The sequence below is a fragment of the Emys orbicularis genome, chromosome 1, assembly GCF_028017835.1.
Source record: "Emys orbicularis isolate rEmyOrb1 chromosome 1, rEmyOrb1.hap1, whole genome shotgun sequence".
Taxonomy (NCBI): domain Eukaryota; kingdom Metazoa; phylum Chordata; order Testudines; family Emydidae; genus Emys; species Emys orbicularis.
In genome coordinates, this window is record NC_088683.1 from 66,842,667 (window position 1) to 66,866,307 (window position 23,641).

Sequence of the window (23,641 nt, forward strand, 5' to 3'; positions counted from 1 at the left end):
CAAATTGCATGTGTGCTTGGTTGTTCTGTGCAAAGGGAGTGGGATGATACTAAAAATCATTTCTGCTTGTGTCTTCTGCCAATATCTGGGGCTCCTGAGGTGAAATGCATTAACTCACTGCACCAGTAGCCTTGTCACACTCCATCCTGGACTCCATTATTGTATTGAAAGCATGGTGCCAAAGAGAGCAAATAAAGAGAAGAATGGAGCTAATTTAGAATTTGCTTTGCTTTCTTAGCTTTCTGCCATAACCTTTATATTATACAGTAAAAGCTGTGTTATCCAGCACTTTACCAATGGGAAAGGTCTAAAAACTGACATTTTGGGAGGGGGTGCGGGCTCCTGGAGGGAGTTTGGGTGCAGTAGGGGGCTCAGGGCAGGGGATTGGGGCAGAGGAGGGCTTTCGGGGTGCCGGATCCAGGCAGTGCTCACCTTGGGCAGCTCCCTGCAAGCGGCAACATGTCCCTGCTGCTTCTAGGCAGAGGAATGGCCGTGGGGGCTCTGTGTGTTTCCCCTGCTCCGCCCTGAGCGCTGGCTCCGTAGCTCCCATTCTCCAGGGACTGTGGCCAATGGGAGCTGTGGGGGCGGTGCCTGTGGGTGGAGGCAGCGCGCAGAGCTGCCTGGCCGTGCCTCTGCCTAAGAGCAACAGGGACATGTCGACGTTTGTGGGGAGCTGCCCGAGGTGAGCGCCACCCGGATCTGGCACCCCACACCCCCTCCCATGCCCCAACCCCCTGCCCCGAGCCCCCTCCTGCACCCAAACTCCCTCCCTCTTAGTTAACTGGAATTTTTGACTTACTGGCACTCCCCATTACCCCAACATACCTGATAACAAAACTTTTACTGTAAATACATTTTAATACATTCTTACCTTAATTAAAATTAAAAGACATAAAGTGAATTAAAGGAACAACATTAAATGTATGTTATTGACCTGAAAGCTCTTTGAATTCCTTTGATAAGTATTTAGCTGGTTTGGCAGGCTGTGGAGCAGATGGGGGTCATTTTACTTTGTGTTTATTACTAACATTAAATTCGAATGTATCTAGATATATACAGATGGTTTCTGTTTAATTGTATTCCTCTCCCCCTTGCCTTCACATATCCTTTTCCTCTTCCACTGTAAGAGCTTTGGTGTAGGGATTGTGGACGGGATTTCTAAAAGCATCTAAGTGACAGGCGTGCAAATCCCATGGATGTCACAGGATTGCCAACACCAAACACTCAGAATCAGGCCCCAAAAATCATGAGATTGGCTCAGAATCATGAGGGTTTTTTTAAAAATACATTTTTTATGTTTGCCTTCTCTTTTTTGCACCCTTTGGATGCACTCAGTTCAGGTTTTCAAGCTTTTTGCAGCAACCATGAGGGCTGGAAACTTACTTTAAAAAAAGCAATTAAAAAAAGAAACAGAGTCTCACATATTCACATGACTCCAAGAGCTGGAGCTTTAAGAAATACATCAAATATTGCAAGACACTACATGAGACTTGTGCTCCGAAAATTTTACCATGTGTCTTTGAACATGTTTATACAGCCCCTAGCACAGCGAAGCCCTGATTCTGACTGGGGTTTCTGTGTGCCACTGTAATATAAACCTCCAAGACAGGAGTAATCCCACTGACTTTGACATAACTGATGGTGGTATATGTCAGGACTACCCCTGTAAATAAGCCTATCCAGGATCAGGCCCATAGGTACTTTGCCAGTGAGTGTAGTTGGTAAGGTGCATATCAGAAGAGCATCTTTCAGACTGTACCAGAATAACCTTTACACAGGAGTCTTTCAGGAAGGTTTTAAAAAACCTGTTGTAGGTGATGTCAGGTGCAGCAATTGCAAGGCAGCAATTCTGATCCATCATATAAATACATGTTTATAAATTATTTACTCGACTGTTCTGGTCTGTTGGGTAAAATATGTATTTAGGGCATTTTTTTTTGGCAAATGTATCAAGTGCCCAGCGAAACAAAACAGCTTCTTCAGCTTTTTCTTCTTCAGCTTCTTTTATTCAAGTCTATTGGTTAAATTTGGAGAGCCAATTCCTGCAGTCTTCACACAGGCAAATGTCCCACTGAAGTCATTTTTGGAAATGGCCGACTAAGTGGAACCTCGCTAATCCACACACTATATAATTCTCAGCAAAAAATGTCCGTCTCTCCCCACTACACAGCAAAGATTTAATAGCCCAGGGCTGTAGTGAGGTCTCATGTTACAGAGTATTTTTACAAAATATTCTGCAGAACATTTACTGGTACGTTATGAATGATTAACACAAGCAGTTAGAATTGAGCTGCAATTGTCAAAAGAAAGGGAGAAACTCCATCTGGGGGGCATTCTCCTTGCTTTTTTATTGTGCTTCTCTGCTCACCCCCTAGCTTGCAAATTGGAAACATTTGCAACAGGGCAAATCCAGTCCCCATTCCTGTAGCCACAGACAATCCCCTGGCAGTGGGACCATTGTGGTTCTTCTGCATGGGGGTTGTGCATCCGGTGAGTATTACAGGGCTCCGTAGACAGCAGGTGGCGGCGGGACTGAGCTGGGCCAGAGAAAGGAGCAGGAGCAGTGCTTGAGAATTTGTTTCTATGCGTATCCTCTTCCCAGCAGAGTTGAGATGGTGCATAAGGGATACAAGTCACTCATGGTGTGGAGGTCCTTTGGCACCAATTAAGCTCTGTATAGGGAGTGTGTTGAGGGGTTGCTGGTGATGTAACTATACATCCCCTAAGCACCAGCCCTCTATAGGTCAGAGTGGAAGCCATGGTGGAAGTGGGCAGGGGGAGGCACTGGAGATCCACATTTGCAAGGATCCTGTAATCACAATACTTCATGTAACACAGAGGTGGAAGCCACTACTCCAGCCCAGGAGCTGGAATAGCAGCCATGAGGAAGTTGTGCAGCCACCCACCTGCTTGGCCTGACTTCAGGAGATGGAATTCACATCCCCAGCCATTCACATAAACCTTGACTAATTGAGTATTATGTGTATGGCGTGGATTTCACCCTAGGGCAGCATAGGGCTGCCTCATTGCCCCATGGGCTTATGGGGAGAATGCATCTCTATCGAGCACCGAGCCCAGTTACTGTCCTATGGATTTGCACCAGTGTCTCTCCCCATCATGAGCGTGATTTATTGATGATCTATTATATCTTCTAATTTCTCCATAGACTCCAACTCAGACTGTCATGTAAAGTCTCATTTAGGACGTGTCCTATCCAAGTGAAAGAAGAAAAATAAGCATTCTGATCAAATTCGCATTATCTACCTGCTGAGGCTCCTTTTCAGGACTGAGTATCTTGGTCATTATTCTTTTCTTTTTCCTCTTCAAACTACCTGGCTATGAGACAACCAGCCTTCCAGTGTCCTTTTGTAGAAATGGAAGATATATACTAAGTAGCATCCAGGCCTAGTAACCTTCTCATTTGTTTAAGCATTCATATGATTTTAAAAAGAGCCAAACCAATTATTTTTGAAATATGGTAAAAATCATTTGCTCTCAAGCTGACAGCTGTATGCGCCAAGTTTTGCTCTGTGAGCCAGTTTTTACTGACAGTTGTAAACCCTTGAATCTAGGGGTTTATAATGGAAACTGCAACTCAACCTTCCCTGAAACTGTGCAGATGCACTACTGTAATATAGCTTTAATTACATACTGTATAGCTATTACTTGTAATGAAAGCAAAGGACATGCAGCCTTCTAGCATCACACAAACTGTTTATATTTGGGATGGTTTGCAGGTGAAAATCTGTAGCGAGGAACTTAAAATACAGGCTCTAAACTGCTTGAATTCACTCCTTCAAGCCCTGGGTTGTGAAGTGATTTATTTGAGCTACAGCCTATAGACCATACATCACCTTCCTGGTTGGCTTTGTTGGCACCTTGTCACATTCTTGCGGGCTTGAGGAATTCATTGTTCTTGTTTGAACTGATAAGAACAAAAAAGGATTTTCTGCCTGAGACCTTGGGAAAGGCAGAGGGGGTGGAATGTTGACACGGAACAGCAGGGCTGCACTTTCCCAAGCTTTTCACCCTTTGCATCAGCCTGCATTCTTCAATAGCAGGGAAGCACTGACTTTAGGTGTGTTGGTTGCAGCTTTATTTACTGTCCTCCAGAAGCAGGGCCCATGGAGATGGTGGCGGTGGTGGGGCGGGGTGTGTGTGAGGGGAAATGGATTGTTTCAGCGCACGAGATAGAATTGCTCAGAAGAGATTCTAGCATCACGTAAAAAGACCACAATCACCAAAAAGGAATGCTAAACTTGAAGTGTCTTAAGATTTGAGCCAGTCACCTGAAGTTCATCTAATTGTGTGTGTGCATTTTAGGAAAGGTACCACATTGATCTTTTTTCTTCCGTTGTGTGTAACCCCTGGATGCTTCACCTATTACTCAGGCAGATCGCATAAACCCGTGGGCTGCGGCTGGCCCTTGAACTCAGCCTTTAGGAGACAGTAATAAAGATTGAGAGCATCATTTTACTACTTAGAGGCTTTGTTCTGGGTTAGCATATCACCTAGCACAATGGGCTTCTGATCCATGACTGGGGTTTCAAGGCACTACTGTAAAACTGCTACTACTAATAATAATAATTAGTAAAAGTAACACTTAACAGTTTCAAAGCACTGTAAAACTTTAGTCTCACAATAGTGATGACAAATATGAAACATTATTATCCCTATATTACAGATGGCAAAAACAGAGGTTAGGTGACTTGCTCAAGGCCACCCACTAAGTTAGTGGCAGGGCTAAAACATGACCCAACGAATCCTTGGATTCCCCTCCCATGGTCATTCCTATATAGAGCTGGGGTTCCCCAACTTTTTTCCCTGAGGCCCACCTGTGCAGCTGCATAGGCACTGCGGCCCCACTGTTAACACTTCTTGAGGGAAATTATTAATTTTAATTATTGCATACATATAAACTATAACATTGCAAATAAACAATGTACATTTCCTTTTCATTTTATGCCAGCGGAGCATCTGGGACTGTGTTGCGGCCCACCTCTGGGAACCTCTGATATAGAGGATGCTATCTCTCAAATTATCTGAAAAATGGTCTGTGCTACAGGTCTGAGGGCAGCATTTAACATTAAATGGGTGAAGTCCTCACAGGAAGAGAGAGACTATGTTATTGTTTGAGTAAAAGGGAATTGGCTCAAGATGCACCCTTCAAATAGAAAAGCATATCTGACTTCTGATATTCTGACAAAGGAAGGCCAAGAGTGAAAGGGTAGAGAATAGTAGGGTTTCCAGTTCTTGCCACTGTAAAATCCTGTCCCTAATAGTTTCCCCAATATTTGAGTGGCTCCAATGACAAAGTTGCAGGAGCCGCAGACACTGGGACTGGAAACATCTTAGAGGTGCCTTGGCAGGTGTAATGAGGGGTAGGGCCAGGATGAGCTCTTCCCCTGGACCTAGCACATGGCTCTAGTGGCCGGTGCCTTTGGGGGCACCACCTAGGGTGGGAAGCAGGCTGTGCTTCCCGACCCTATAAACAGGCTCTTACCCCTCCTCCCCCACACATCTCCCTGACCCAGCATATAACACCACATGGGTCAGAAGCTCCTTCACCTCCCATGGGGGATGGAAAGAGCGAGGGACTGGGCCAGGCTTTCTTCACTCCCCCCCACCAATCACACCCATAACCTCCATCTTCACCACCTCTGGGATAAAAGCCTTCTTCTGCTATTGATCAGCCTTGTTAGTCCTGTAGCTCAAGTGGTCGGAGTCTGTCTGGAAGTGCTGTAGCCTTAGGGTTCAAGCCCTGCTAAAGATACGCACTGTGGGGGTAGTTACAGTTGTATATAACAGAATTATGTTTAGCTTTCTCATTCTGAAAAATTGTTGTTGACTAAGAGTCAGGAGACCTGGGTTCTAGTCCAAGACCCTATGGTAAAAGGGTAAAAGGGCCACATCTGGCCCGGGTCATCTGACTCAGGCTCACGGAGGTGAGGTTGCTGGGCTGAAAGTCGTCATTTAGACCCTCGCAATGTCCCAGACCTCGGGCTTCAGCCCGACCTTGAGTACCTACACAGGGATTTTTCAGCCCCGCGAGTCTGCATCAGCTGACCCAGGCCAACCAGGGTTTTTTATCCCTGTGTAGACGTAGCCTATCACCGGCCTGCTATGTTACCTTGGGCCAGTCACTTGTGCCTCAGTATCCTCATCTGTAAAATAGGGATAATGACACTTATGTATCTTTTTGAGGTTGCCAGATGCAACCTGCTCTATACATGCAAAATAGTTAATGTGATCAGCATAGAATGCACTGGTGATAGGGTTGAATGGATTCCCTGCACTCATGGGAAGGCTTTTATCCGGAAGGTCAGATTAGTCCTCACAACTTGAAGGAGTTAGCAGCATTCAGCTAAGGCACATTCTGTACCTATGTTTTATGTTTAGTTCACAATGATGGCAGCTGTAATTAAACAGTCAACACATGTCATTGCTACTTATCTTGTCTTAAGGAGCAATTTCCATTATGACTTCATTAAAGGCAAGAAAGATCTGAGCAGAAGCAACTGGGGTTGTAGAACAGGCCAAAAAGCTGCAGTACAAGGTGAAGTAGTTGTGGATACATGTGAGCGGGTGGCTCGATACATAGCTTATAAAACTTGTGTTAGTAAGAAGAATAGTCTATAACACAGAAATTCTATTTTCTGCCTCCACACTCTCTTCTGCTCCCTTAAAGAGGGATGTTTTTGGCACACATATGAGCAACTGTAAGCATCTGCAGCACTTCCTGCCATGGTAGTGTTAGGTGCTGAGTTTTTACAGTGCAAATGTAACATCACCTGCACCTGTTCCTCTCTTGCCACACATAATGCTGCAAGAATCACAGGCCCCATGCTGCAGCCCTTACAGAACTGGTCCCATTGACGTTTGTGAATAAAGGCTGCATGATCAGGCACCACCTTTGCAGGTTGTTTTTTAAACTGTTGTTTTATTTTAAGATGACCCCTGTTTATTATATCTGTTTCTCCAAGACCAGCTCCTCTGACATTCCTCGAAACACATTGGTGAGCCTGCCAGCTTTGAGCTTTGCCTTTTTCTCATGCTTGGAAACTGCCCTGCTTTCCAGGATTGAGCTCACTGACAGTGTATCACTGCTCTCTGCTGGAGAAGCTCTGAGCTAGGCTAGGCCTCTCTGGTCTCCAGCTGGTTGTCAGGAATGCAGATACGATGGCTGAACTGATAACCTCTAAGCCTTCAAGATTAAACTTGACATAAGACTTATTCATGCTTGTCATACAGTGCAATTTAGGAGCTTTGTTGTGCAGGCTGGAGACAGATTCTTCAGAGAGGAGGATGAGAAAGATAAATACAGCAACACTGGCAAGACCCAAATATCTGCAGGCACATGGACTCAGCTCCCTGGTACTACATGATAGGCACTGTAGTGATGGTCACAGATTTCTGCATTAGTCTTTCCTGATTGCATTTGCAGCCATGTAATATTTTTATATGCAAGTGTAAGAATTTTCTTCTGGTTAGATGCAATAAAGTCCTTTCATAATGTTTTTGGTTTTTTTGCACAGGTGGGTGTGGCAGGCAATCAGTCAGTAGGGTGGTTTGTTCTATTTCTAGGAGTAAATATTGAATGGGTTTCATTTGGGTCTTATTGATTAGATTTCAGGAGTTGTTAAACTTAACCTTACTGTGGCAGAAAGTGTTGCTGACACATTCAAAGGCACAGACGTGATCTGTGCTTCTCTGCAAAAATCACAGGTGAAAACTATATTAAAAATAGTCTCTCCAGCATGAGCCCTCTCCACTCCCTCAGACACACACACATAGTATATCCTCTAATTTTTTATACTTCTGCAGGTCTGGTATCCTTTTTATTTAAAAACAACTTGATGAATATAAATAATAAAAAGGCAGCTTTACAACAGCAATAAAGTGCTATTATAGTCTACAGCATTCCAAGTGAATTATTGCTGTGCTGTCAAAGAAAACAAAAACATTTGGGAAGGACTGTTTATTTTACAGTGGTTGACCAAAAGTATGCAAGTGGTTATAAAAAATGTAGACAGCTAACGATGGGAGGTTCCACTTGCTCATTCTAAAAACCCATTTACAAACCTTTGACACTGACTTTAGAGCACTGGAGATAATGATAGGCACTTCCCATAGGGAAACACTGGCACTTCCATATCTCTTACAAACCAACATTCCCTCCACCTCTTCTCACCCCTTCTCCACCACCCAACCCCACAGACAAAAGGCAGGGGATTTTTACAGTTGCAGTGGAACAGTTAAGCATGCTGCAAGCAACTATTTCTGTGGAGCTGTTGAGCTTTATAGTACTTTTGCACTACAGTAAAGGTGTAGCCTGCATATCTGTGGATTTATTTGCCTTGCTGAGAGTTTGCTAGGAGTTTGTCTCTTTTTTATTAAAGCTGCACCATTCAAACCTCTACACAGAGCAATTTTCTGCCATCAGTCTTCCAGCATACAGAACTCCTTGCTGAAATCAGTGTATCAAAGTTGGTAGTAAAATGTGGCCTGTAGTGGTGAGGTGAAGAGATTTCCCATGTTAACTGTTTCTTCTGTCTCTTCAGAAAGACATGTTCTGATACGGCAAGGTGCTGAGCACCTCCTGCTATGTATTGAGCTCCCTTATCGTCCACTAACCTCAGCACATAACAGGCACCGAGCACCTCAAAGGATCAGGCCCAAAATCACAGCATACATAGTTGATGATATAATTGAGGGCTTGATCCTGAGTTCCTCATGGACTTCATTGGCAGTTTGCCTGAATACAGAGCCAATGATTGAGTCCTAAATCCTTATATCTGGATGCTTATGGGCTAAATGCAGCCCTCTACATCCTAAAATACATCTCACAGCTGCCTTCTCTTTGTAACTGTACAGTGAGGACAAAGTTGATCATCCATGGGATTTTATTACTAGTGAATCCAAACAGTAAGCCATCTCTATTCATCTGATACAGTGCAAGCAAATGTTATGCCTGAGTGCCTTTATTCTGGCTTGAAAAATACATGTGAATTTATTAAGGCTGTCAAGCGATTCAAAAAATTAATCGCAATTAAAAAAATTAATCGCACTGTTAAACAATAATAGAATACCATTTATTTAAATCTTTTTGGATGTTTTCTACATTTTCAAATGTATTGATTTCAATTATAACACAGAACACAATATGTACAGTGCTCACTTTATATGTATTTTTGAATACAAATATTTGTTCTTTAAAAAAACAAAAGAAATACTATTTTTCAATTCACCTCACACAGGTACTGTAGTGCAATCTCTTTATCATGAAAGTTGAACTTACAAATGCGGAATTATGTACAAAAAATAACTGCATTCAAAAATAAAACAATGTAAAACTTTAGAGCCTGCAAGTCCACTCAGTCCTACTTCTTGTTCAGTCAATCACTCAGACAGCCAAGTTTGTTTGCATTTGCAGGAGATAATGCTGCCCGCTTCTTGTTTACAATGTCACCTGAAAGTGAGAACAGGCATTCTCATGGCACTGTTGTAGCCTGCGTCGTAAGATATTTACGTGCCAGATACGTTAAAGATTCATATGACCCTTCATGCTTCAAACACCATTCTAGAGGACATGTCCATGCTAATGAGGGGTTCTGCTCGATAACGATCCAAAGCAGTGCAGACCAACACATATTCACTTTCATCATCTGAGTCAGATGCCACCAGCAGAAGGTTGGTTTTCTTTTTTGATAGTTCGGGTTCTGTAGTTTCCTCATTGGAGTTTTGCTTTTTTAAGACTTCTAAAGGCATGCTCCACACCTCGTCCCGCTCAGATTTTGGAAGGCACTTCAGATTCTTAAACCTTGCTGTAGTGCTGGGTGCTGTAGCTATCTTTAGAAAACTCACATTGGTACCTTCTTTGCGTTTTGTGAAATCTGCAGTGAAAGTGTTCTTAAAATGAACAGCATGTAGTGGGTCATCATATGAGACTGCCATAACATGAAATATATGGCAAAATGCGGGTAAAACAGAGCAGGAGACATACAGTTCTCCCCCAAGGAGTTCAGTCACAAATTTAATTAACGCATTATTTTTGTAATGAGCATCAGCATGGAAGCATGTCCTCTGGAATGGTGGCCGAAGCAAGAAGGGGCATTTGAATGTTTAGTATATCTGGCACATAAATACCTTGCAATGCTGGCTACAAAAGTGCCATGCAAATGCCTGTTCTCACTTTCAGGTGACATTGTAAATAAGAAGCGGCCAGCATTATCTCCTGTAAATGTAAACAAACTTGTTTGTCTTAGTCATTGGCTGAACAAGAAGTAGGACTGAGTGGACCTGTAGACTCTAAAGTTTTACATTGTTTTGTTTTTGAGTGCAGTTATGTAACCAAAAAAAAATCTACATTTGTAAGTTGCTCTTTCACGATAAAGAGACGGTATTGTATGAGGTGAATTGAAAAATACTATTTCTTTTGTTTATCATTTTTATAGTGCAAATATTTGTAATAAAAATAATAATATAAAGTGATCACTGTACAATATATTTGAAAATCTAGAAAAACATCCAAAAATATTTAATAAATTTCAATTAGTATTTTATTGTTTAACAGCGCGATTAAAACTGTGATTAATCATGATTAATTTTTTTAATTGCGATTAATTTTTTTGAGTTAATCACGTGAGTTAACTGCAATTAATAGACAGCCCTACAAATTATGAACCTGATCCAGTGCCCTCTGAAGTCAGGGGAAAGATCCATCAGATTCATGGGGCATTAGATCAGGCCCTAGGTGCAGCTGTCATGATTCTGGCAAGATGCCAGTAGGATCTCATTATTGGTTAAGTCTACACTGCAATAAAAAATCCGTAGCACCGAATCTCAGAGCCCAGTTCAGCTGACTTGGGCTCATGGGGCTCAGGATGTGGGGCTATGAAATTGCAGTGTAGATATTTGGGCTCAGGCTGGAGCTACCTTGCAAGAGGTGAGGGTCTCAGAGCCCAGGCTCCAATCCACGTCCAAATGTCTACACTGCAATTTTGTAGCCCCACAGCCTGAGCCACATGAGCCCAAGTCAGCTGACCTAGGCCATGTGGTGGGTCTTTTATCACAATGTAGACATGCCCAATAGGGAACAGAATTCACCACCCTTCAAGAGCATGTGACAATGCTTCTTCATAGAGCATATTTCTTCATAGTTCCCGCTTCTCCAGTCCTGGCAAGGACACTTCCCCTGGATCATTTTCCCCTACCTCCCCTACCCCACAATGTCTGGAGACCAGATTACAGTTGGCAGAAGCAGCCATGTATTTACAGGAAAAGTATGATTGTCTTTTTGGTGAAAAGGTCAGTTTCCTTTCAGGAAAGACATCATCTGATTTGAGAGAGGCTTTCTGATTGCTGCCCTCATGCTGTGAAATCCATGGATTGATCACTGCTTTTGCAGGTCACAACATAAAAGCTGGCTAAAAAAATCTTAAAGATTACAAAGCAATCTTTCAGTTAATAGTGAAAATAATAATAAAAAACCCACTCCAGCAAATCCACGTGCTGACTGGTAAGTAGTGGAAAGACTAGGTTGGGTCTGGCGCTGTTTTTAGACGATGTCCTGCAGGGGGAAAAAATAGAAAGAAAGCAAACTGCTAAAGAATTTGATTCATCCACTGCCCTATTCCATACACACAGAAACATGCGCACACTCAGAATAGTTGTTAATGAAGATTTGTTTATGAAGGAAGCATGTTAATCCCAGTGAACCTGCCTTTCATAAACGTGCTGGGATTACTGAGTCACTGCTGTTTACACATTTTCCTTCCCTTTAGCTGTACGCCCTTTCCCATGTGTTCATGCAGTGCATGTGAATTGGTCTGAGGAGAGCTCCTGGGAAGTCCCCAAGTAAGCCCCTTTATGTGGAATTTCATTAGAAAGTCAAGGTGGGGAGTATCTATGAGCCTCTTGACAGCTGATCAGTACACTTGCCATTCATTTACCACCCTAGTTGACCGCTGGTGCCAGAGAATGTACAGTATTACCTCGCCTTGCTACATAATTAAAGTTATCTGCTCTGACCAGAGGAAAATAAGCATGGGAAAGCCTTGTGCTGATGTTTGCCAAAAGCAACCTTGGTCAATGGGAGAAAGAAAGAAAGAAAGAAAGAAAGAAAGAAAGAAAGAAAGAAAGAAAGAAAGAAAGAAAGATGCTGTGTGCCTGTGCTTTTTGCTGCTTGTACTAGAATCATGCACTGCTATTTCTACTGTTTTTGCCAGTTGGCATCAGTCCACCTTTTCTGTTCATGCTCAAACAGCCAGGAACAGTATGGTGAGAGAGGAAGCCCCTTCTCATATACTTCTAGCTGAATTGCCAATGGTTTGCTTTTGTAGTGGATCCAGCAACAAAACAAAACAACCCGGTCAAATCAGCTGTGTTCATTAACAAATAAAGCCACTGAATAATATTGCAGTGGCATCTTGGTGCTCTGCCGTACTCTTCTGAGTGCCATTTCATGCAATACCTTCCATAAAAAGGATTTTGATTTACTTAGAGGCAAAAACAAAAGTGTGTGTACATTAGACTGGAATAGCTACTTTGTTAGACCAAAGAGCCAAAAAGAAAACCCCCAAACCACCTTCTAGTCAAGTTTAGGTAAAGGTGAATGAACTTGATCTAAACTGATGCAGTTGATTTGAACTTTAGCACAGCTGAAAAGTACAAATCAATTGCAGTTTCTCCTCTGTACGGGAAATGGTAAATGCTGCATATAAACAGCATGTAACGAGAGAATCTGAGTCATCAGCTTACATGTGCAGCCTGGGCATGCATTAAACGTTTCTTGTGTCCAAGTTATAGCCACAACTGAAATACCTTTAGGGGGACTGAAAAATTTGGGTGAAGAGAGGGAAAGGTAAGAAAAACCCTAGCTATTTAAAAGGTATGAATATAGAAGTAGCCTAAAGATGTTTCAGAATTGTAAATGTGTCCTGGCAATTTTAATGGAGTTTATACTGGTCAGAGGTTTGATCCCATAATTAGCATTTTGTGATTGTTAGTTCTGTTAGGCCAAATTCAGCCCTGGTGGAAGCAGGCTCATTGTCACCAGCATCAGTAGTATTGTGCCTACATTCACCAGGGCTGAATTTTGCCTAGGTATCCAACTTGAAAAATGATCTTTAGGCTTTTCATCTAACCACTGATTCTGAACCAGTCTTTCAGAAATACTGCTGATGTGCCCACGCATAGGGCCATGTCGTACTCTCTGCACTGCTTCCTTCTGTGGACTCCAGTGGGAGCTACTTACTAGTTTTTGCATCTCAAAACTAAATATAGACCATAGTATTTGCTAAAGTAACTTGCCATCAAGAGTGATGGAGGGGAATATTTCTGTCAGGAACAGTGTGGTTTCAGTGGACTCAGACACTTTTATTTCTAGAATTTATTGGTGCCTGCACATACTTCTGTGCATTAAAACTTCCTCTTCTTCAGCTGGCATCCTGTAAAGGAACAGCCTGCGCTAAGAGTGATTTATTCAGCTTTCTAAGAATTCTAGACTAACATTAATGTAATGTGTTTTGAGAAGCCTAATAATCATTATTTAAAATGGAAAAATCCATATTTTAAAAAGACCTGCCCTCCTTTGAGTTCATAGAATCATAGAATATCAGGGTTGGAAGGGATCTCAGAAGGTCATCGAGTCCAACCCCCTGCTCAGAGCAGGACCAACACCAACTAAATCATCCCGGTCAGGGCTTTGTCAAGCCGGGCCTTAAAAACCTCTAAGGATGGAGATTCCACTACCTCCCTAGATCAGTGGTCTCCAAAGTGGGGTGCGCAAGAGGATCCTTGGGGGTGCACAGCAGGAGGAGCATTTTTTTTTTTTTTTGCTTCGGCAGTTCGGGCGGGAGTCCGAGTTTTTTTTTTTTTTTTTTGCTTCGGCGCGGCAGGGGGTGCATGCTCAAAATTTTTTTACTGATAGGGGTGCACGATCAAAAAAGTTTGGAGACCACTGCCCTAGATAACCCATTCCAGTGCTTCACCAACCTCCTAGTGAAATAGTGTTTCCTAATATCCAACCTAGACCTCCCCCACTGCAACTTGAGACCATTACTTTTGTTCTGTCATCTGCCACCACTGAGAACAGCTGAGCTCCATCCTCTTTGGAACCCCCCTTCAGGTAGTTGAAGACTGCTATCAAATCTCCCCTCACTCTTCTCTCCTGCAGACTAAATAACCCCAGTTCCCTCAGCCTCTCCTCATAAGTCACGTGCCCCAGCCCCCTAATCATTTTTGTTGCCCCCCGCTGAACTAATGCTCTCTAATTTGTCCACATCCTTTCTGTAGTGGGGGGCCCAAAACTGGACACATTACTCCAGATGTGGCCTCGCCAGTGCCGAATAGAGGGGAATAATCACTTCCCTCGATCTGCTGGCAATGCTCCTACTAATACAGCCCAATATGCTGTTGGCCTTCTTGGCAACAAGGGAACACTGTTGACTTATATGCAACAAGGGCACACTGTTGACTCATATGCAACAAGGTATTAAGTGGTATTTATTCTTCTCAGTATTTCTGAGATGATGATTAGAGAAACAGTTTTAACCAATAGTGAAATATAATACTTTTAACACTTGCCACTTACACAGCATTTTTGAAACATACTCTCTTTTATGCCAAGCTTTAAGAGCTATCAACATTCCATTTAGTAGATGGGGAAACTGAGGCAGAGAGTGAGTTAGTGGCAAAGTTGGGAATGGAAATCAGTTCTTCTGACTCCCAGTTCATTACTTATCCACTGGACTCTGCAGCCTTTTCAATCCCTAAATATGTTCTGATAATAAAAACAATAAGTAAATATATTTTATAACTGTAGAAAAAAATCTTAGCTGTTCTGGTAAGTTTTAGCTCTAATTAATGCAAACATTTATTATGAAGTAACTTGTATCTTTCAGTTACTGCAGTTAATTTTAAACAAGAAATATTCCTTTGTTTAAATGGAAACCTAGTTGCAGTTTTTAATCTTCCCCCCCTCCCCCAGTCTCCTCATAGTTGGGAATACTTTGAAAATGGAAAACCTAATCATTGGGCTACTCTTCTTCCTACAAGCAACACTCTGAGCTATAACTACAGTGTGCTAGATTCATATTCCAACGCGATCCAGCCTCCCTAATCCACCCAGCTTTAATGTCTTCTGAACCTAGGGCATCTGCTTTTGGAAAGTCTACAACCTCTGCGTACAGTATCTAGGCTTGGTAACATTACACGAAGAGCATGGAGAGTCTAGAATTTAATATCCTTTGGGGTACTTTTGCTTCCTTGCTTTTTATAGACAATGAGTAAATCTGTGAGAGTCATGTAAGTCTAGAATTACAGTAGATGTTGTAGGCCTTGTATATTCTGTATGGCAAACGGTAAACTGCAAATGCTCCGGCCTCCATTCTATTTAAATGGTAAGGGCCAGACCATTGGCTGGTATGAATTGGTGTAGCTCCACTGAAGTTGATGGTGCGATGCTGATTTACACCCGCCAAAGTTCTGCCCTGAATAATTTAATGTAAAGCAGGTGCTTTATTACCTAACTCTAACCCTGACCCTTGAGCACTGTAGGACAACTAAAAGCCATCCATCTTCAGATTCTCTCCCGGCAAAACATTGCAATGACCAGACACACCCATGCTGAACATTTTTTCAGGAAGTGAGAACCAGTTCAGTCACATGTAAGGTTCGTTATAAGTTCTGGTAGCCTTTAAGAGTGATTATTTTTTGCCCTTCATAATAGAAGCACATGCAGTGAAGCAGGACCAGCAAAACTGCTCCCCTCATTTGTGTTGGGTTTATCAATGAGCAGAGGTTCTTGGGCGATCTACCACACTCTCTCTCCCAATGTTAGTGAGCCTTTCACACCTCCACACACGATGGGGAAAGCTCCCCCAGCAGTTTGCCTGTCTGAGATATTGAAGCAATAACCACAATGGTGTTTTTGGATAGGGAGAGAGATTAGGGATTAGAGGAGAGTTTGAATGAGTTCTTGGTAGGAGCACTTAGAAACTGGGATCTGTTTAACCCTCCAATCTTGCTACATTAGTCAATAGCTCAAAGCAGTAACACGACTCCTTCCTACATAAAGAAAATATTTTCTTGAAGATTTACAATAATATTTGTTCAGGTAAATAATACTAGCGCACCAGCAGAAAGGGGTCTGAACACGGGAACCCTTTGTCTGGATTCACTGAAGCTCTGCAATAAGTAGCTTGTGGATTTTCCCCTATTTGTTGTGTTTTTACAAGAGGAGCTTATATTATCCTGAGTGCTTCAGGGCCTCGGTGACCGTCAGTGCATGACTCCATTTGAGGTGGCTCTCATGTACTCTGCGTATTCTCTTATCTATTTTAGGATTTTATATTGCCACCCCTCACTGCAGTGTCTGAGCATCTTGCACGCAGAATCGATAGTAACAGCAACGTCCATGGTGGATTTCGTGGAGCCTCTTCTTCTTCTCCCTTCTTGGAGTAAATGCCCTGTTTGGGGTTTGGGTTTATATGGTTTGGTTTCTGGAGCGTGCACTTGGGAAGGTGGGGGTGCCACATTGCAAATGTCATTCTTGTTATGGTGGAAAGGCTTTATTCGAAGAGGAAGTGTTAAAATACCTTTATGCTGCAGCCAGGCACATAATTTGCAGCTTAATCTGGACAGTGTGGCTAAATGTAGCAGTGAGGCCATGGTAGCATAGGGTTCAGTGCAAGATGTAAAAGCCCCCCAATCCTTCTGGGTGCATACTGGCATTGCTATCCCATGCTGAAGTCTGCACCACTGCATCCTCACTGATATTTTAAGAGAGGTAGCTAGATTAAAGCTAGCATGGGTGTGTCTACACGAGCTGCAGATTACACCCCGGGCTACACTGTAGACGAAGCCTTAGTCTTCTAATTGTGCTTGCTAGACTTGTCAGACCCAGGGCCGGCTCCAGGCACCAGCGAAGGAAGCAGGTGCCTGGGGCGGCCAATAGAAAGGGGCGGCACTCCGTCCATTATTGGGGCGGCACGTCCAGGTCTGCGTCGGCAATTCGGTGGTGGGTCCTTCAGTCCCTCTCTTCCTCTTCTGCGGCAGTTCGGCGGCAGCTCAATCGGGTTTTTCTTCGTTCCCTTTTTTTTTTCTTCGCCGCTTGGGGCGGCGAAAAAGCTGGAGCTGGCCCTGGTCAGACCACTCCATCCCCACATTTGTCTTTTGCAAATGGACAGGCAGTTCTGTAAAATGGAGGAAGAACGTTCATACATGGGAATCATACCAATCAGAAAAGTTTCTGCCACTTGCCTGATATATTCTGACCCCTCGCCCACGTCAGTTACACTATTAGTTGTCCCTCTTCATTCTCTTCCACCCTGTCTGCTTGTGTATTTACACCACACACATCACCATGGCCTGTGAGCCCACTTCTGAGTGCTAGTATACACTGAGAGGGAACACAGGTGATCCTTCTGTTCCCTTGGGTCTCTCTGGAACTCAGCTCTGATGGGGAAGGGTTAGGAAGAGTAATAGACATCCAGATTGCTAGATTTTCAAAAAGGGGTGGTAAAGGTAACTTGTGGGAGGTGGCAAAAAACATTTTTGTCACTCAGTAAGGTGAGCTGTGTAATCATTCGCTGCAGCTTCTGCACTTCTCTGACTTATATTGAGCTGTGCATTGATCTTACATTCTGTCTAGCCTGGGTTTATTGGCCTACAAGTGTGGATATGGTAGATTAAAAGTACTTTTACAGTTGTTACCATCTTTATTCCGAGCAATACAGTGGTACAATCTCTGCACGAGCTTTCCTCAAACCCAGTCTGCTTCCTCGTCAACTAATACCCTCCTTCCCATCTGCCTTTCTGCCATAGCTTGGGGCCCAGATGCTACTGCTACAGGAAGTAGCCTGTGATAAGATTACACATCCTCATTGCTCTGTTGCAAAGGAAACTCTGTTGTCTAAGAGATATGCCTGGTTGAAAGCAGTGTTGTGCTGATCATACGTTCTTGGTCTGATGGATTAAGAGTGTGCTTATAATTTGGGTTTGTGTGGAAGGAAAGAGAGCCGCCTTGCATCTCCAAGTGTGGGCTGCAGAGTCCATTCAGTCGCACATGTGTTTCTTCTCTTCTGTCTCTCTGTTCATTTTTGGCCTCCTACTTATTTTCTCTCTTTCTAACCCTATGCTTCCAAACACCACCATCTATTTAGTCAGTCTGGTGACTGCAGTTTTATAACAATCTGCCTACTTGTTTCCTAGTGGAAGAATAAAAGAGAAAGCCCTGTCTCCCCCACTGACACTCACGCTGATGGTCTTGGCTGGGAAACAGATACTGTTGGCAGAGATCAGAGAGGAACTCACAGTGGTAGCAGAAGAAAAGAATTTGGCAGGGAGGTGAGCCACATGATTCTGATTCATACTGTACTCTTGAAATGTGGCAGGAGGGCTAGGAAAGGCTTTTAGTGCCAGCACAGAGAAAGCAGAGACACTCACATTCAAACATCATATTCTTTTTATAGCACAGGCATGCCTCATAGGAAAAATATTGAACTTGGCCTTCCAGCATGAAGAAAATAGGCCCAACTGTGATTTTACTGCTTGAGTCACTCACTTAATCAGTTACTGGTTGCATGTAGGAAGCCTTCTATTAGGCTAACTTAGAAAATTTGTTTTTAATTAATTAATAGTGACACTGAGCTGTTTTTTCATTTGCTAAAAACTGCTTTCATTTGTAGTTTCTTTTATGTAAAAAACACTCTAAAGATACTTTAATTCAGAAGAGTAATTGTCTTAATTCAGGCAGTTGACTTAAGTGCCTTATAGATGGGTTGTTTTTTGTTTTGTTTTGTTTTTTGGTAGTCAATGTTAGTATTTTGTTAGAAAAGCTACCCAATTGATGCATTTGGGGCCAGATTCTGTTACGTTTACTCATGTCCCTTATCATTCAAGTGATCCCACACATGGAGCAAATGTGAGTAAGGGAATCAGAATCTGGTTCTTTATTTATTTTAACATCATATCTTGAAGCATAATATGCTACAGAGAGGCTGTAGACCAAGTCTGATTTAATGTAGTTTTACTAGTTCTGAAAAATTCTAGGTCTCCTTTGTCAGTTCACCCTGTTATGAAAACTTAAAACGACACAAGACCTGCTATTGGGTAGACCCCTCAGTTTTATTCTGACTAAGCTCTGTTGTCTTTTAGGGAGTTGGCTAGAAACACAATTAGAAAATTGTAGCTGTATCTTGTAATGTAAGTCTCCAGAACGCTGCACATTTACAAGGCCTTTGTTGGCTCAAAGGCTTATTGCTTCCCCATGTGCCATAAATCTGTATCTGCATCAAAAAATGTAGGGGCTGTAGTATATGGAAGTTCTTCTTCCTCACTGAGTGTGTCTCTGACAGATTTATATTGATGGTTGCACTGCACTACAGTCACAGACTTCTATTATATTCAAGCTCCACTAACTCAGTCCCTATTTCCTGTTTAAGGTGAGACAAGGTCCTGTATGAATGAGGGGTGAAATTACAGCTGAACTCTCTAATTGCTGTTACTACAGGAGAACCTTTAAGAAATATAGCAAGACATTTTGTGTCCAGAGCTACCTCTGCACTCCCTTCACCAATTTGCTTTATGCTAAGGCAGTCCATGTTTCTTCCCCTGCTCCCCCCCCCCCCCCCCCCGTGGAAAGAAAAGTCAGTAAATATATTTCAGTAAATCTCATTATATTTATAAAGGTTATTTTTAAAAGGTCAGATGTACTTTAATGTTTGAAGAACAAAGCTATTTTAAGTTCCCCAATACTTTCAAGACCCTTCCTGGACTTTTAATTAAGAGCATGTAAAATGCAAAATACTGAAAGTTAAACACCAGCGAATGTTATTTCAGGCTTCAGGCTTAGGCATGTTAATTTAACACTGCACAGATCTAGTTTTGGAAACAGTACCTGTTCCTGCTTAGATACATTCATATCCTGATGAACACTCCAAAGGTTCAGAGGGGTAATCGCAATGTTCTTCTGACTGACCTCAATAGTAGCTACTTCCTGCTGGCTCATGGATGATTGTTGAGTGACTGAATCACTACCGAAGGGTATATGTTTAAATGTCGGCCACAATTCCTGAAGCAGAGAAATGAACATAAAGTGTAATTGATTTATCTGATTTGTTTTAGGTAGGATTCTCCCACCCCCCCGACATTTCATGGTGATAGGAAGAGAGAAAAATCCAACACTTAGAGTCAGATTTTCCAAAGCCTCAAAGTGACATGGGGCACAAAGCCCACTGAAAATCAAGTCGCTTTGGGACATTGGAAAATCCCACCCATAAACTCCTCCAGTAGACAACAGGTCTGATTCTGTCTCACTTGTACCAGATGAATACCATTGGCTTCAATCACTCCCCATTTACACAGGTGTAAGCTCTAAATCAGGACCAATACAGAGGCAACACTAACTAACATTTAGAGAGTGACACTCTCAAATTTACCTGTTGCTTGTGCTCTGGAAATGCTCTCCTCACATGCATTTGAAGGGTGAACCAACCAGGGATCTGTCTAACATACCAAATCTGTCTGGGTTCTTACACTTAGACCATCAACATGGTATCTGATCCCCTCACCAAAAGACATCTACAAGACTCCATCCAGAGAGCACACTCTATGTATGCGAAGAGAAATGGAGAAGCTAAAAGGAGATAAATTGCAACAACGGAAGGAGAAAGGGGGATCAGCACTGCACAGCTGCCCCGACGCTTCCTTATGCAGGCACTAGAGCATCACTAGGTGGCATAAAGATGCAGTATCAGCTGCTTTGCCTCCACCTTGATGCAACCAGTGACACAGGTGCGGCCAGAGAATCGCAGGCATGGCCAGATTTCCCTGATGACCCAGCAACCTCTGATTAGTAGAAATGACATCTCCGGGTGCCAGGCAGCTAGCGTAAATGAGAGGAACTGAACCCTCCTCAGGGTTAAGGGAGTGCAAAGGGAGTTTAAAGCTCCCATAGCACACCCCTACTATGTTGTGCTGAGCACTTTTTGGCCTCAGCTCAGCATCTGGGCCAGTCAAGCTGTTTTTATTTTATAGAAAGTTTGCTTTAATCAGTAGTTTGATTTTAGGATTTAATGGTGGTTTGGCTGCTTCTAGCAAAAAATAATAAATAATCTGAAAACATTTCTGGCTTTGGATGAGAGGGGACTTCAAACCATTCCAGATCCAAAGCCCATCAGTATAAATCCTCACTCTTTTTATTTTAGAAGAGAGGACTGGTATGAAACTAGCTAGCTATGGCCCCTCATTAACCACAGTATGTGAGCCCCTCACAATCTTGAATGTCATTATCCTTTCCATGCCCCAGGGAGGTAAGGAAGTGCTATTATCCCCATTTTACAAAAGGGGATCTGAGGCACCGACAGACTAAGGGCCAGACTTTTAAAGCTATTTAGACAACCAAAGATGCAGATAGGCAGCTAGTGGGATTTTCAAAAGCGCCTGGGCACCTAACTCCCATTCAAATAATCTATCTGTATCTTTAGGGTCCTAAGTACCTTTAAAAATCTGGCCCTAAGGGTACGTCTGCACTAGAATAAAACACCCATGGTTGGCCTGTGTCAGCTGTCTCAGGCTCATGGGGCTCAGGCTTTGGGGCTATAAAATTAAAGTGTAGTTGCCTGGACTTGGGCTAGAGCTTGGGCTCTGGGACCTTCCCCCTTCGTGGAGTCCAAGAGCCCAGGCTCCAACCCAAGCCTGGATTCCTCACTGCAATTTCATAGCTCCACAGCCAGAGCCCTGCGAGCCCGAGTCAGCTGACACAGGCCAGCTGCGGGTGTTTGATTGCAGTGTAGACGTACTGTAAGTGACTTTCCCGAAGCGCCTAGCCTTGTCTCTACGGGATGTCAGTTGCTTATAATTATCCAGCTTTATCTTGTTTTGTTTTGTTTTTCAATAAGATACAACTGAAAAATACATAATGGCCCCATAAAATCTTCTATAGGTGGTTGATTTGTTTTCTTTGTACTACAATTAATGCTTCATAACAGCTAGTAAATCAGTGGTTAATTCATGGAAATTTTTGAGCACAGCCAAATGTACAAAATAGTAAAAAGAGCATGTGTTTAGATTATACAGCCTCATCTTGGAAGAGAGAGCTCCCACTTTTCACGCTTTTCCATGATACCCTGATTTGACCACTAGTATGCATCACAGTCACATTGATGTACCGCACTATTCCTTCTTTTAGGTAGTTTTAAAAAAAAATTACCAAAGATGTTAAGGGCTGTTTGGTGGGGTAAAAAAGAGGGGACACTTTTAGAAATATATTTTAAAAGGTCAGCCATCTGCTCAGCTTTGAAAATAGGGCTCAGTAAATCAAGTTTTGGTGTGTGTGCATGCATTCGTGTGAGTGTGTGTTTGTGTGTGTGCTTGTGTGTGCCTTTTGCAGGCTCTGCATTTTTCTTTGATGACCTATTTTCCTAGTTGATAATTATCTTGCAGAAGATGCTCTTAGGATGTATGCAGCTGATGGTAATTAAAGAGCTGGTGTGTAGAGACGTGCACCTCTTTTGGAGGAGGCGTAATTATGGCTTGTTCTGTCAGCGTGTCTGTTCTCTCCTAGAATTAATTGTGCTTTTCTGTCGCGGGGGTCTTTTAGCACCTAATCCCGCAAAATTCTGAGTAGCTTCAATTCCCAGTGACTTTAACGAGAGTAAAGGGTGCTCTGCACCTGGTAGGAAGCACTGGCCCCTTGCAGCCCTTTGTTTCCATCTCTGTCCATGTAAATGCAGTAGGGTGACCAGATGTCCCGATTTTATAGGGACGGTCCCGATTTTGGGGTCTTTTTCGTATATAGGCTCCTATTACCCCCCACCCCCGTCCCAGTTTTTCACATTTGCTGTCTGGTCACCCTAAAATGCAGAGATAATAGGAGTGCAGGGCACAATGCCACATGGCCTTTCAGAATGGCTGAATTCTCATTTTTGCCTACAGGTCAGATTCTGCAGCCCTTACCCATGTGAAATAGGATGGTACCTTACTCCTCTAGGCGTCCCATTGAAAATGATTCAGCATGAACAAGGATGTCAGAATCTGTCTCTGTTTGATTAAAGGCTCAATCCCGCTCTTGTTAAAATGGCAAAATTCCCATTGATTTTGATGGTAGCAAGAGTGGGCCCTTATCCTTAATACTGTGTAGCAATGGCTTGGTATTGGACTAACTGGCAGTAGGGAGAAGGTAGTTGTTTCTCTATTAGTCCCCTGGATTGATTTTTAATTATTAGACGATAACAGTCCTTTTAACATTGCTGGGCTCTTACAGATAGTCAAGCAGTGAATAATGTAACAGTGCTCTGAATAGGCCATATTTTGTTTGATTATATAACTCTGTATCCTATGACTGCCATTGCGCTCCTTAATAGATGTAAATCCACCAGGACCAGTAAAAAAGCATTTAAAACAAATAGTAAAATGAACAACATTTGCAGAGCAATAAAGGTACCACCTTTGCAACAACTTCACTCCCATTTTGAAAAATGCTAGTGAATTAATCTCCAAAGTTGCAAATAAATAATATTTTATTAGGTTTCAGATATGCGTGCATGCACACACAGAGCCTAACAGGAACAAGATTTTTAGTTCACTCCTTGCACATTCCAGCAAATTCTCTAAAACAGAACATAAAATAAAAGCATAT

At 42.7% G+C, this 23,641-nt stretch overlaps 1 protein-coding gene across 1 annotated transcript in view; it reads left to right on the forward strand.

Annotated features, from left to right (window-relative positions):
* HMGA2 (high mobility group AT-hook 2) overlaps window positions 1–23,641 on the forward strand; it is a 107,920-nt gene that overhangs the window by 61,182 nt on the left and 23,097 nt on the right. Inside the window, exon 4 of the mRNA XM_065402406.1 lies at window positions 18,214–18,348. Within this exon, the coding sequence (XP_065258478.1) occupies window positions 18,214–18,348 (135 nt within the window). The remainder of the gene's footprint in view (window positions 1–18,213; window positions 18,349–23,641) is intronic.